This window comes from Rhinolophus sinicus, linkage group LG01, assembly GCF_036562045.2.
Source record: "Rhinolophus sinicus isolate RSC01 linkage group LG01, ASM3656204v1, whole genome shotgun sequence".
NCBI lineage: Eukaryota > Metazoa > Chordata > Mammalia > Chiroptera > Rhinolophidae > Rhinolophus > Rhinolophus sinicus.
Genome location: NC_133751.1, coordinates 155,817,346 through 155,832,924, shown reverse-complemented (window position 1 = coordinate 155,832,924; position 15,579 = coordinate 155,817,346). Strand labels below are relative to the sequence as shown.

Sequence of the window (15,579 nt, the reverse complement as noted above, 5' to 3'; positions counted from 1 at the left end):
CGTACTTCACCTCGAGTGGCCCGGCTGTTTGTGTATTTTACCGCATATGGCCCTTGGTGAAAAACGTTGAAAAAAGTTTGGACACCCCTGCTCTAAACTTTCTTTCTCTTCTCTTGTCCTTTTTCCTTCCCCTCAAGCTGCAGTATTTATGTGCTCCTGAACCCACTTCTTCTGGCCTGCTCTTGGGATCTGTTGCATCAGTTTTGGTATTGCCACATCTTACATTAATTTAACTCACATACCATGTTTCCCCGAAAATAAGACCTAGCTGAACCATCAGCTCTAATGTATCTTTTGGAGCAAAAGTTAACATAAGACCGGGTCTTATTTTAATATAAGACCAGGTATAATATAATATAATGTAATATAATACTGGGTCTTATATTAATTTTTGCTCCAAAAGACGCATTAGAGCTGATGGTCCGACTAGGTCTTATTTTCGGGGAAACACGGTAACAGCTCTACATAAGGTCTCATTATGCCTTTTCATTGTGTTGCATCAGCTGGAATTACATTCACTCCAGGGCTAGTCGATTACTGTACCCCAGGATGGTACAGCTCTTCCATACTTGATACGCTTCAGTAGAGAAGTGATCGTGTTGTCGCCCTCCTGCCCCTCCAGCTCATCCCAGATGAAGTAAGCAGTGCTTCATATCACCCAGCCAGACCATAAAGTCCAAGACAAGAACTGTGCGCTGTGAATGGGACTGAGGAAGTAACAAGTCTTCTGCTCTCCCACTGACTATCAAGGCATAACCACCGGTAAATGTATCTTGTCTTGGTGATTTGATTCTAGTGGATAAAACCATGTGACATTATTTGGGGTTTGGTAGTTGTTGTTGTTCCTCATGACCTCAAATATAAGCCGGCATCAGGAACTTGAGGGTTAGCAATTATAATTTTGGAGATGGCACAGAGACTCTTGGGCCACATCTCCTCTCCCTGCTGTTACCTCCTAGCCTTCAGCCCTTTTAGTCAGCATCTTTTCTAAGTCACAGAAATCGGTAAATATCAAAATACATAAAGCAGAAAGAAAGGTCTGTGAACACAAATGGATTCCTAATTGATAACTGGCTGCTGAGCTACAGGATGGAGGGGTAAGGGCAACGATTGTCAATTCAAACAAGACCACAGACCATTCAAAAGAAACATGATCATAAAGCGCTGTAGATTTCTCAAGTTTAGCTGGGAGTTTTCAGAAAGCGGCAAGGACCATAGCAGCATCCTTCAGAACTGCACACTCGTTCTCTTCTCCCTGCCCCCCTCCAAAACCACATAGTTAGTAAAACCTTTGCGTTAATTACAAGACAGGGATAGAGGAAATAAGAACTAGCTTTGAAAATAAAAAGGAAAAAGAAAAGCAAACCCTTTATAGTTAACTCCATCTTAAAGCAACTATTAGTTACTTATGTTATGCTTTCGTCTTTCCAGCTATGCTCACTTACGTATATTATTGTCAATATCTTTGAAAAAAAGAAAAACAATGTAAGCATTAAACATTTTAAGGATCTTTCACAAACCAAATGACAGTAGGTTTTTATTAACATATCTTACAGTGTTGATTATTCCTAGTTTTATAATTTCTGCTTAATTATAAAGATTGATTTAGCTTCTACAGTAATGTACTGTATTTAAATGATCACTCATACAAGATATCACACCAGTACATTTTTTTTGAATAATATACACACATCACTCTAACTTGGACCTGTTATTTTTAAAAGTGGGTTTATAAATGGGACTTATAAAAGTTATAGGGGAAAAATTAAAGTTCTAGTTTAGCAGCATGCATGTATGTATTCAAGTACGATTTTCAACCAAGTGCTTTTTTAAAACTTACTGGTGACTAATTCACCAATATCAAAATAAACACTATCAAACCCAAATTTTAATGTTAAGGCTAATATTTTCACTTCACATCCATATGCACAACCATAAAACATTCCATTTTAAATATGTAGTAATCAAAGTCTGAATACATTATACCATGTATATATAGCATAAGAGTTTCAAACTGTAGAATTATTCAAGTTCATGAATCCTGAAACAGTATTTACTAGAGATGTAAATTAGCATTTTGCTCTTCAACCACACTTACAAATGGTCTGGTATTTATAATGACTGATGCAAAAAATATGACAGGCTGAACTTATGATACATTATTTTAAAAAGTAGCAATGTGTTGGAAAGGACAGCTATTTAGTTAAACAGAAATCATTCTAATCTTTCAGAAAGTTATCTTAACATTTTGGAAATGTATATAAAAATAGCAAGCTATTTCCGCATATTTTATTGTAGAGTTATAGGTAATTTTTTGCCGTTTTCAACACATTTGAATATGTACTGTTCTGCTCTCTCTATTTTAATGCAAGGCCATCATTTAATGTCCATTTGCATATTCTGTAATGTCATGTCATTCAACAATTTTTAGAATGTAGATCTGACTTTATTTTTACATTTTACCATTAGATTTTTTTAGTTCATTTTTCCATGTAAAAATGTAATTTTACATAACAAGCCACGTAAGTCCAAAGTACCAGGAATTGCTTGATAGCATTATGTATGAAATAATCATCAAATTAATTATTTGGAAGAAAAATCTTGGTAGCAATATATAACATGCTTTTCTGTAATCTTCCTTCTCTACTAACAGAGTGGGTTTTAGCTCAATCATTCCCATTCTTACTAATTCAAAAACCCTACAAACATAAATTGCTTTTCACAGCAGCTTCTAAGAATGCAGATGCACGGCTCATTAATGAAGGTCATCACTATTTAGCCTTTTTTTTTTTCTCTTTTAGGAAACCAAGGAGAAATAGCAGTGATTACATTGCACAAATACAATATAGCTGAACCTCTTGAACTGATAGGAAAGTTCCAAAACGATGCTTCCTTTGTGGGGAAGTCTGAGCATTTCTAATCCAACCATTTAAACAAAAACTTGGTTGGTAATAAATGGTGGGCATGAGCAGAATCGAAACCTGCCATGTGTATGCTCTTAAAACTTTTGATTTTATAGTAAAATCTATTTGTTACTATTTCGAGTACTTTATCCAACTGAAATGGCAAATTTTGATTTTTAAGGACTCCCCCCCAACCACAAGCCTCCCAAAATGTACTGTATTATATTAACAGCAGCTATCTACTTATTTTACAACTATTTCAATTATTTACCTGGGGAGAATATTTATGAAATTCCTGAGAATGAATTAAGTTTTCAGCAAAGCCTTAAACTTTTAACAGATTCCTCACAAGAAAAAATTTTAAAGTTCTACTATTAGACCAACTTTTACTATACAATATTTCACATAAATCATGTTTTACATTTTTTTCTAATTACATACAGCAAAAATCTCAAATCAACACAAGAATGGCAGAGGGAAAAGATGCATTATGTTTAGCAGATGCAAATTAAAACACACAGATATAAAGAAGCAGTAAAACTTTAAATAAATCACACCCACTCTAAGTATCAATGAATAGCTGATAAGCATTGCTGGGAGAATCAGTTTCAAATAATTTTGTCAAATTGTGCTTATTAATTATAGATTTTTTTAAAAATGACCACTAAAGAATGATATAATTTGTTACTTGTTATGTTTTCTCCAGATATTTTAAAAAAAAATATTATACCATTAATGTGATTACCAAGCACCTAATTTTGGAAAGGCTTTATAACGTATGTTTTCTTTTCCTCCCTCAGCAAAAGCGTTAATCCTCCAAATTAAGTTAAAGCTTATTGTTGATAAATTCTTAATGACAATGATGATATAATACAATGCTGAGGTGGTGCGTCACAGCCCATTGTAATGTGGACCCCATCTTTTATTGATGTGATCAAAAGTATGAGAAATCCACTGTTGTTCAAGAACTTTGTATCTTTCTTTACAAATGTAGAGAGGTTTGCCTCGCCTAGAATAAAAAGGAGGGAAAAAAGTATTAAAAGTAATAAAATACAATGAAGATTTCACACATGTTTTTTTAACTAGATTCTTCAGGGCAAAAATGTCACATAGTAATATGATTTATTTCATGTTCCCTTAGCATGTTGATGAGGAAAATGTCTCAAAAACTAGAAATAGCTATAAATTAATGACAGAATTTCTTAATATAAAAAATTACTATCATTATGAAGTCAGAAATGGCACATTGTTCTTACTGACAAAACTTCAATAAAATACCCGGATACTTCCATGCACATCTAACCTAAGATCCCGGTCTTCCTCTCCATGAGCGTCCAAATACACAGAACCCCAGAGGCAGAACCGGTGGCCTCGAATGATGATAATCACTGATGCATTGATCAAAAGGAAAATCCCTGTTCCAGCTCCACAGTTCTGAGAATGCTAAAAAATTAAAAATATATCAATTAACTTCATAATCAAATGGACTTTATAAGAATATCAAGAATCCCTTAAGTAAATTTCTTCTAAATAAAACAGAACTATTTTTTAAAATTTTAATAAGATTTCATCTAAGTTAAATTTACAATCTCATTTCTAACACTTTATCAATAATACATTAGGGGGAATTTGAGTAAGGATTATTTGGAGAAGCAATTAAAAGCCAACGTAAACCTAATTCAGAGGCTAGCATCTACGATAGGCTATATGACTGTTGTTTCATAGCACAACATTTTTAAAAGTACATATCATTAAAAAGCAATAGGAGTAGGGAAAGGAAGTAAATTGTACTTAAGAAAGGTTTTACTCAGTCTCAGGTGTTTGTTGTTTTACTTTTTACCCTTCTACTGGATTAAAAAGAACAAACATAACAAAAAACTAGAATAAAAGAACAAAATGCTTATACGTATTGTTTATTTTATTTAAAGAGTAGTTAAACCTAAACAGCTGGCTTGACTGTGTGTGTGTGTGTGTGTGTGTGTGTGTGTGTGTGTGTGTGTGTGTGATTTCCATGTGATATGAGATCTGAGTTTTCATAAATTTTGTATTATGTACTAATGCTTACCAATACACATTCACAGTAGCTTTGTTGCTTGCAACAAAGTCCTTTCAGGCATACAAAAGTACCACAAACAAGGCAAACGGCAGGATCTTTAGGAACCTTGGTGCAGACACTGCAGGTTTTTCTGTGGTAGTACTGAAAAATGGTGTTATAATTCTCAGGCAACTGGAGTAGGTGTGGTAATTTCCATCTTGACTCTTGAATAAGCAAGGCCTAAAACATTACCCAAAAACATTCATTAGTCCTATATGTGCAAGTCACTAAGACAAAACTCGTCTTTTTTAAAAGGATTTTTTAAGAAAGAATGGAAAACTGTCTCCAAAGATGTGGCTTATTTGCTTAATGCAAAATTTTAAACAGTTACACATTTTTAAAAACCAAGTTTTTACCTTTCTCAGATAAACAATTCATTGGCTTTTTCTTTAGGGAAGGTCACAGTTTTAACTCATTTCTATTTCAGTATTTTATAAACTGGAGTCTCCTCCTGAGATGTAAAATCTTCTTATACCTCAACCTAAGATCTTTTGTATCCACAAGTGCTAGGGCTACAACTCTTCATAAATTTTATGCTTACGTATAAAAAAAAAAATTCCAAATTAGTTCAATTTCCCTGTAGGATATATTTTATTGATTATTTTCAGGTATATAAAAATATTGGTAACAGCATGAATCATTTTTTCTAGGTGCTACTCCATTAACAGTTAAAGTAAAAAAAATGTATTATGAATCTATTATCTTCAGGAACTGTATAGACGGCAGGCAATTCATCTCACATTATCTACAACCATAATCTCACATCATCTACAACCATAATCTCACATCATCTACAACCATAATCTCACATCATCTACAACCATAATCTCACATCATCTACAACCATAATCTCACATTATCTACAACCATAATCTCACATTATCTACAACCATAATCCACTAATCGATGCACTAACTAAATAGCTAGCTTGGTGTTCATCAATAAATGGATAAAGTGGCCGTGGAGGCAAGGATAAGGACAACACATGGTCTTACAACGTGCTATTTGCCAGTACTCAGTGCCCAACCCTGGACTCCAAAGATTGAGTATTTTGTAATGGGTTGATTATATTGGAACCCTTCCATCCGAGGAAGGAATGGCAATTTGTCCTCACTGAACTTGATACCTATCTAGACTAGGTTGTAAAATTGCCCCGTAGCCCACACCCCATGGCCTCTAATCAGGAATTTTGTTCATAAAGAGAACTGTAGAGCAGCAGGTGGATGTCTATTGAATTAACTAATCTTAACATACACTCAATCATCTGAAGTAAACACTGGTCTTTTAAATGATAAACTACTTTGCTGATGAATTTTTATATGGCACCAGCTGGAAAACACCTACAGAATGAGGTATATGCTCCTACAGAATGAAGTACACGGTCTAAACAAGCAAGTGGCATATACAGGTGATCATTTTCTCATAGTTGGAATACACAGGTTCGGGAACTAGGGGTGAAAAGTGGTTGTGGCATCTCTCATGATTACACCTAAGAATTCAGTCTTTAATTTCTGTTTCCCTGGTATTTTGGATTCTTCTGTGGTTTTAGTACCATTCTAAGGAAGCTATGTAGTATTCTCCACCACGAGATAAATACCGAGATTCCCTGAAAATAAGACCAGGTCTTATATTAAGTTTTGCTCCAAAAGACGCATTAGGGCTTATGTCCAGGGAATGTCATCCTGAAAAATCATGCTAGGGCTTATTTTCCGATTAGGTCTTATTTTCGGGGAAACAGTAGTAGTTCTGTGGAATTAGAAACTAAACTTGTCATGTAACCGTTCTAGGTTCTCCACCTCACTAGGAAAAGAAAGGGGATGGCTCACAACACTGTCTGGGGGGACTGACCCTGGCTATCAAGAGTAATAGAAATATTGCTATACAATTGGTAGCAGTGTGTTTGGAACTTAGAGACCACCCCACCCACCTCCACCTGCAGCCATGTCCCAAGCTTGAACAGTAAAAATGTAACACACACTATTACAGCCTTATATAAGCAAGACAGGATCAGTCACCAGAAGCTCAGACTTTGCAGAATAAAGTTTGGGTTACATGCTTGGTCAAACAAATCCAACCAGTTGAGGTGCTAGTTAATGAGGGTGACAGAAGAAAGTTATATATTTGACTATATATTACCTATAGCTTTATGCCTACCTTAGTTATAAATTTTCTTGCTTGCTCTGGTATACGTTTTTGCAACATTTTTCATTCTCTTTTCCTTTTTCTTACTATTGAACTCAGGGTGAGTAGGTACTAATTAAAATTGTCTAGACCACTGGGGTATTAGTACAGCAAATCATAGAAGGAATGGACATCTCCCAGAGCCTCTGGATTCAGAGAGACTCCGTGATATAACTGTTGGACGTGACTGGGAAAGGGATGGATGCATCCGTGGTTGTAAGAGGGATGGTTGCATCATTTTGAACAGAGGAAGAAGTGAAACTGTGTGAATGAGAAGACAGATGTCTATGTGCCAGGCGAGTAAGATGTGAAGGTAGCAGGCCACCAGTGCTTTTTCTTTTCCATTTGTCTAGCATCCTTATCTGTCTTCTTATATTAATAGCATTACAAGTTCTTTTGAAAAATAACCTCTTTTCCTGCTCCATACAGGTCTGATGAGGTTGCCCCATCACAAGATCCTGCCCCATCACAGGGATGTATACATGATGCAAATTAGGCCCGATTCTCTCTCCCAGGGACCTGAATTTTCAGTGCACACATGGAGGGAAGGAAAGTGGGTGAGGCAGAGTCATCCAGTGGTAGCACTTCAGAGAAAACAGACCAGAGGTTTGCAACCAAAGAATCTTAGCTGATACAAAACTTGTGAAGTACTAATTAAGACTCTTTCAAGTTCACTGCTGTAGGACTATTTGGCTCCATTCACTGTTTATCTTGCTAAGTCTCTACACTCAAACTTAAAATCCCTAGTAAAGAAAATCTGGTTGCCTTAGGATCTGAGTCAGGGTTAGAGATGGAACAGAAGGAGTAGGGATGCAGGTCAGGTGGTGATGCATCAAACAACTGGTAAAAATGCTGTGTATGTAGAAATACATAAATAAATGTCTACTGTTCTGACTCTAAAACAAATAATTATCACTCAATCTTACAAAAAGATGAAATATTTTTAAAATATAAATTCATATTTTCCATCAATATCCAAACCAATAAACATTCATCTAAAATGTAGGCTTGCTCTTATACCATCAAATAAGTTAATTTTTATCTATCATTTAACCCATGTCACATATGAAGACAAAAAAATTTAAGTATGCTCATCACTTTTTCTCCTATCCTGGTTCCACAGTTATACACATCTTACTCCAAATCATTCCTCAGAGGTTTTCGGACATCAAAATATAATTTCAGATTCTAGCTATAATTTGTGAATACAAAAATTAGTAGACAGGAAAAAGATTTTGTATACATAATATGCAAGGTTCAATTAACTTCTTGAATTTCCCTTTCCTGTAATAAAAAAGGTATCAGATGAAGTATTATCTCTTTAAGGATTTCAACAAAAAGAAGAAATGAACAAAAGCAGAAACATTTATTATTTATGCTTACCTTGCCTTTACTATTCATTTCAATGTTTTAAAAATTAAGTCTAGCCTGATTCCTCCATCGGAAATACCAAGTTTTATTGTCCCTTTGATGTTAAAATTAAAATTCTCATTTTCCCTGAAACTTGGCTCCCCTTTCATCAAGTCTATTTCTGCCAATGACATCATCCTACCACCTAACTGTTCCACAAATATTTGTTAGGTGACTAATCTATATCAGTCACTTTATAGGAACTAGGGATTCAAGGATAAATAAAAAATAATCTTTATTTGTGGAGCCACAATTCAGACACAATAAACAAAGTGATAAATATGGAGACTGTAAGAGACAGTGGCAACAGAACTGTGTACAGCACAACAGAGGGAGGGGGTTAGGACTGTAAAGGAAGATGGACTATCAGACAACGCTTTAGACAAGAGGTAACATTTACCTTTGCAAAGCTTGATGAGTGATTAATTCAATAGGAGAAGGGTAGGAAGGTTGCTTTAGATAAAAGTACCAGCAATATACGCAAAAGCACAGATGTTTGAAAATATATTGCACACTTAAGAAATATTCTTTTGTGGTTTGAGCAAGATGGTGGGCAGGGGAGTGGTACAGAATGAGTTAGAAAGGCAAGAAAGATGGTGAAAATCCTTGAATACCATGCAAGGAGTCCCTGTCTTCCTCCATAGGCAATGGGCATCATTAATGGTGTTTAAACAGGAGCAGGTTCCTATCAGAACTATGTGTACTGGTTACTATTCTCCTAATGATCTGAGTTCAAGATCTTAAAGTCATGTATATCTAGTCACCAAGTCCTATATGTTTTTCTCCAATGTCTCTTGCACTGGTTACCTTCTCATTTCTACTATAAACAAACGTCCAGATTTTCTTCACCACATAAACAATAATCTCTGGCTTCCTTTTCTCCTTACTTCAATTTACCTACCAAAAAGCCACCAGACTGCCTCCATAAAACACTACTTTCTTCATATTATCCATTTTTCAAAAACTGTAGTTCTAGCTATAGAAGAAAGTCTGAGGACCAAACCATGGCATTCAGAGCTACCCACTGCTGTTGCCACCCTAACTTGTCCAATTCACTCATCGCCAACACAAAACCTTTTACCAGCCAAGCTGGCAGCACTGGCCCAGCAAATTTTAAAGTTAAAGACATGACCTTTTAGATCTGCTAATCCAAATCTTTGATTTTTATTTAACAGTTCTCTTTCTAATAAATAAACTTACAAATTCTTTGTCTCTCTTAAAATTCCTTTGTCTCTTCCAAGTCTAATGCTATGATTATTTTAGGTATTCAATAAAAAACCTGACAATCTAAAACAAACTAAAAGTGACACACTAAGACCTTAGTTTTGTTAACTGAAATATTTCTGGTTTTACACTCATAAACGAGTAATATATAAGTAAACCACTTTTTAAATATAATTAGTTTAATAAATGCTGCCAAGAACAAATGACCTAAAATTTTAAATTCTTCATTATCTTACCTATTAATATATCACCACTATGGTAAGTGAATATATTCTTTTCACATACCTTTCCTTGTTCTGCATGTCTTTCAGTAAATGAATTTATCTCAGAACACCACTGTGATATAATATCAAATGCTGGAACTGGCCAATCCAGACAGGAGGCACTGATGAATGGATGTTCTGTTTGGTAAAACGTTGGCAGAAGTCCCAGGCAGCTGGAGAGAACCGAAAATTCTTCTTCTTCCTTTTAGACATGAAACAGAAAATTCTCAAGACATTGTATCAAGAACATTTCCCATTATAGATATTTTATGTGTCATCCTCATTAATTGCTTTTGAATAGTAAGAAAACTTAAACTGAGTCAACTAAAGAAAAGGGAGTAGGAGGAGCAAAAAAGAGAGACAAAGCTTCCAAGCTGTAAATAGTAGCCCCATGATATTTCTCTTTGAAATGTAACTCATAAGTGCCATAGCAGCTGCTTCTTTTACACATTTGTTTTTAAAATTGTGTTGCCACATATCCGATGAATAAAGTCTACAGAACCTAGCTACTCTATGAAAGCAAATGTTAATTTGGGACCAAGGGAAAGCGACTTTTGGTTATAAAGACATAGGCTGTCAGTAAGGATTAAGACGAACAATAGTAGAAGCATGGAATTCACAAGAGGCAGTGCTAAATAATTTGCTTGGATCCTGAATGAGTGTGAAACAAAGTCAGTATTAAAAGGTGGGTGTTTGGAAAAAAAAAAAAAAAAACTAGAGATCTAAGCGCCAGGCAATCTGAAGCTCTATTCAGTAACAATAGAACCAGGGAATCAGTCATCCAAGGACGCTCATCCTGAACGGTGATTTTTAAGGTGCTTTTTCAGTCTTACAAACACCAAAATATATTTCCCAATCCGTTTTTATTTAACTGAAAAACCATGTAGGAGAGTAGTGTGTCTTCTTCCCCGTCCACTGGATCAATTCCTATCATCCTTCAACCTCCAGCTCCCCAGGGAAGCCTCCCTCACCCCACTTATGGGACCTTAGACTACCCAGCTCCGTTCAGATAAAATGAATCCTTCCACACCTTGTAAACATTTCTGTTCTTGGATATTTTCTATTAGTTACTTTAAACGTAAATAAGCCTTTTCTATAAGACAGTGGGAGTGTCCCTGGAAGTAGGAGCTCTGTCCTCCCAGGGCTTGGCACACAGTAGAAATTCAACAAACATCTGTTTGCAAAACTCAACTAATTATGTAGAAAGTACAAAATTCTGAAATACGCTAAAAAAGATGAAAAACAAATTGATATGCAGGCTGAAAAAGATGTTAATTTTGAAAATCTCTAGAAATGAGGTCACAAGTTCCCCATTTATATAGCTATGTAAAGAAAGCATTAAAAAATATTTTTTTCTGGTATAATTTACAGAACCATAAAATGCACCAACCTTAAGTGTAGTTTCATGAATTCTGGTGTAGTCACGCAACCACTGCTACAATGAAATTTCAGAATAATTCTATTCCACCCAAAAATTCCTTTGTGCCCCTATGCAATCAACTCCAGCCCCTTATCCAAGCCCTTATCCAAGCAACTGCTGGTGTGCTTTCTGCCATTATAGTTTTGAATTTTTTTTTAAATTTCATATAAATGGAACCAGACAGCATGTAGTCTTTTATTCCTGGCCTCTTTCCTTGGCATAATGTTTTGGGTTCATTCACGTTACAGGGTATATCCGTAGCCCATTCCTTGTTATTACTGAACAGCATTACTAGCATCACTATATGGCAGGCAATACCACGTTTTGTTCATGCATCCACTTGTTGACGGACTTCTGGGTTGTTTCTGGTTTTTGACTACTCCAAATTAGGCTTTAATGAACACTCATTTGTAAGCCTTTATGTGGACATAAGCTTTCATTGCTTTCAGTAGATACCTAGGAGTGGGATTATTGTGTTGTGCAGTAAGTGTACGCTTAATTTTTTAAAGAAACTGCCAAACTTTTTCCAAATTTGACTAAAGCATAAAGCATTCCCACCATCAATGAATGAGAGTCCGATACTCCAACTCCTCACCAACACTTGTGACATAAATTTGTATTCCTGTAATGAACAATGATGTTGAATACTTTTTCATGTACTTTGTCATAAATGCTTGTTCAAATTTTTTGCCTTTGTGTTTTTTGTTTTCTTACTATTCAGTTGTAAGAGTTATTGATATATTCTGGATACAAGTCCTTTCTCAATGGATATTTTTTAATTGAGATAGAATTCATATATCATAAAATTCACTTTTAAAGTATATAATTCAGTGGGGTTTGGTATACTTACAAAATTGTACAACTGTCACCACTATCTAAATCCAGAATATTTTCATCACCTATTGTAAATGGAATTATTTTCTTTTTTTTTTAACCACTGAACATTTTACTGTTTCCATAATTTTGCTGTTTTTAAAGAATGTTATATAGTTGGAATCATACAGTATGTAGCCTTTTTAAATTGGCATCTTTCACTTAGTAATAGGCATTTAAGCTTCTTCCATGTCTTATTGGCTGGATAGCTCTTTTCTTTTTAGCGCTGAATAATTTTCCATTGTCTGGATGTACCACAGTTGGTCATCTACTGAAGGACATCATGGTTGCTTCCGAGTTTTGGCAATTACAAATAAAGCTGCTATAAATTGGAATTATTTTCTTAATTTCATTTTCAGATTGCCCATTGCCAGTGCACAGAAATATAACTGATTTTTCTGTACATGTCTACAATCTTGCTGAACTGCTTTATTAACAGTTTTTTTTGGAGATTCCTTACAATTTTCCACACACAAAATCATCTAATTTGCAAACAGAGATTGTTTTACCTTTCCTTTTCATCCAGATGGCTTCTAGTTCTCTTTTTTACCTAATTGCTCTTTCTTGAACCTCCAATACAATGCTGAAAACAAGTGATGATGAGGGCAAACCTCCTTGTCTTGTCTCTGATATAAGGGGGCAAGCTTTCTTTCACTATTAAGTATGATGTTAGCTATAGGTTTTTCATTAACGCCTTTTATCAGAACTTTCTATTCTGTTCTTTACTGCAGAATATTCCATTGTATGAATAAACTACCATTTATTTATCCAGTTCCCCATTGATGCATAACTTCAGATGTTTTCAATTTTTTACTTTTTTTTTGTCTATGCAGGTATCAATAAATCAATGTCCATATTATTATACCACAAGAAACATCTATAGGTGGAGTAGTCATAGTTATACTGAGATCAAAGAGAGTATAATATGCAATATTATAGTGGTTTTTACAGACTTAACACTGAAGAAAACTACCTGCACTCTTCCAAAAACGTTTTGGGTAGCGAGCAGCCGCATAGCTCAGATATTAATAGTGCAGACTTGGCATGCAGACTAAATGTGTTCAAATCCTGGCTGCTTTACTTACTAGCTGTGAATCTTGAGCAAATTATTCATCTCTCTGTGCCTCTTTCCTTGTCTGTAAAGTGAGGCTTATAATAGCTACCTCACAGTTGTTGGGAAGCTTCAATGAATTGACATGAGAAGCACATAAAACAGTGCTTAGCATACAGTCATAAACATATATAATAAACGCTAGCTATAATTATTAGTATCCATAGGGAATTTACTTTTGACAGAAGTATAAAAAAATATTTAAAGGAGGTATATTAGAGCAGTGTTTTTTCAACTTTGGAGACTATGGGTGGATAGCATAGTCCCCTGTAAGTATATAATAACTGTTTGCTTCCAAGAAAAATACACATACACAAACATTTTATAAACAATGCTATGGAATTCAAAAATTAACTGAAGTCTCTCTGTTAAGAATTCCAGAGTTAGAGGATAAATAAGAGAGAAGGGATTTAAGTAGGAGAAAAGAGAACTATGTAGTTACTTTAATTAGTCCTAATGTGGTAGTAGAAATACTGTTAGACTAAGACATTTAACTAAATTAGGAAAGTCTAATAAATTACTGTGAGAGCAGGCTTGCTGTTGTCAGAACATGTATTAAGTACTATTCTTGATGATTTTCCAAGCTTAAAATGTTTGATTGAAAAACGTATTTATTAACGATGTGGCTAAATGTAGATTAATATGCAAAATTCCAATTGGATTTCTACATTTCAGCAATATATTAAAAATATAATTTTTAAATGATTCCATTTATAAGAAAAACAAACAAAAAACATGTACAAGAAACTTAGAAGCATTCTCTTTGGGATAGGGAATAAGGATGTTGACTCTTACCTCACTGCTCAAAATACTACTGAGCATGCATTAAGACAACAACAGAGTAATAAAGATTTGAAGGGAAGAAACAATATTGTCATTTTCAGATGATATAATCATAATTACATAGAATACCTAAAAGAATCAAAGGGCAAACTATTAGAATAAGAGAGTTCTGCAAGTGGCCAGTCACAAGAATTAACAAAAGTCAGTAGTATTATTCTATACCAGCAAGAAGTAATCAGAGAATGTCATAGAAAATAAGATAATTTAAAGAGAAACTAAAATTATAAAGCCTATAGAATTAGCTTTATAAAGAATGCTCCAGGGGAAGTCAGATGGCTCAGTTGGTTAGAGGGTGAGCTCTCAACAACAAGGTTGCCGGTCCAATTCCTGCGTGGGATGGTGGGCTGTGCCCCCTGCAACTAAGATTGAAAAAATGAAACGGTGACTAGACTTCGAGCTGAGCTGCGCCCTCGAAAACTAGATTGAAGGACAATGACTTGAAGCTGATGGGCCCTGGAGAAACACACTGTTTCCCAATATTCCCCAATTAAAAAAAAAAAAGAATGCTCCAGACTTTAAGATGATAATTAAAAAATTCTACGAAAAGCATTAAAAGAAGACCTGAATAAATGGACATATAAACTATGTTCAATGCCTTAAAACTATAAATTCAAAGCAATTTTCATCAAACATTTTGTAGGATTTAGGAAGAAAATTTACAAATTGATTATAAAATTTATATATAAGAATAAAGGTCCACATATAACTGAAAAAAAATTAGAAAAGAATTTAACAACAACAAAAAAAAGTTAAAAGAAAAAAAGGACACTCACCCTACCAGATATAATGTCTATAATGAAATCACAGTATTTACAAGTCTGTTACTAATACAGGAGCAAATAGCTCAATAGTATATATAATAAAGAATCCAGAAACATAGAAACCTGTTAGCATCAAAAATCAGTAAGAAAAAGTTAGATTACTTTATAAAAAGATTATTTTGTAAATAGTATCAGTCAGGAAAACTGTCTCATCAAATGGAGAAAAAATTAGATTTTTCACTTCATACTTTGCTACAAAATAAATTCCAGATTAAATAAAAAATCTAAATGTCAAGATAAAACTATAAAAATAATAGAAGAAAATACAAAATAACTTTATAATCTCAGATTGGAGAGGATTTTTAAAATAAAATTCCAAAAACATAAATCGTAAAGAAAAAAAGTGTTAGGTCTGACAGCATTAAAATTAAATATTCCTGTTCCACAAAGGGCAATACAGTCAAACAAACGTCTGTGAAAAGATATCTGCCATGA

At 34.5% G+C, this 15,579-nt stretch overlaps 1 protein-coding gene across 6 annotated transcripts in view; it reads right to left on the bottom strand.

The window, feature by feature from the left end:
• Positions 1-1,524: 1,524 nt before the first annotated feature.
• UBR3 (ubiquitin protein ligase E3 component n-recognin 3) overlaps positions 1,525-15,579 on the bottom strand; it is a 172,073-nt gene continuing 158,018 nt past the window's right edge. For all 6 annotated transcript variants that reach the window (XM_019727400.2, XM_019727399.2, XM_019727401.2 and 3 more), the window contains 4 exons: positions 10,099-10,278; positions 4,969-5,178; positions 4,207-4,346; positions 1,525-3,912 (listed from right to left, as the gene is read on the bottom strand). In XM_019727400.2, the coding sequence (XP_019582959.2) occupies positions 3,795-3,912; positions 4,207-4,346; positions 4,969-5,178; positions 10,099-10,278 (648 nt within the window). In that variant the 3' untranslated portion in view covers positions 1,525-3,794. The remainder of the gene's footprint in view (positions 3,913-4,206; positions 4,347-4,968; positions 5,179-10,098; positions 10,279-15,579) is intronic.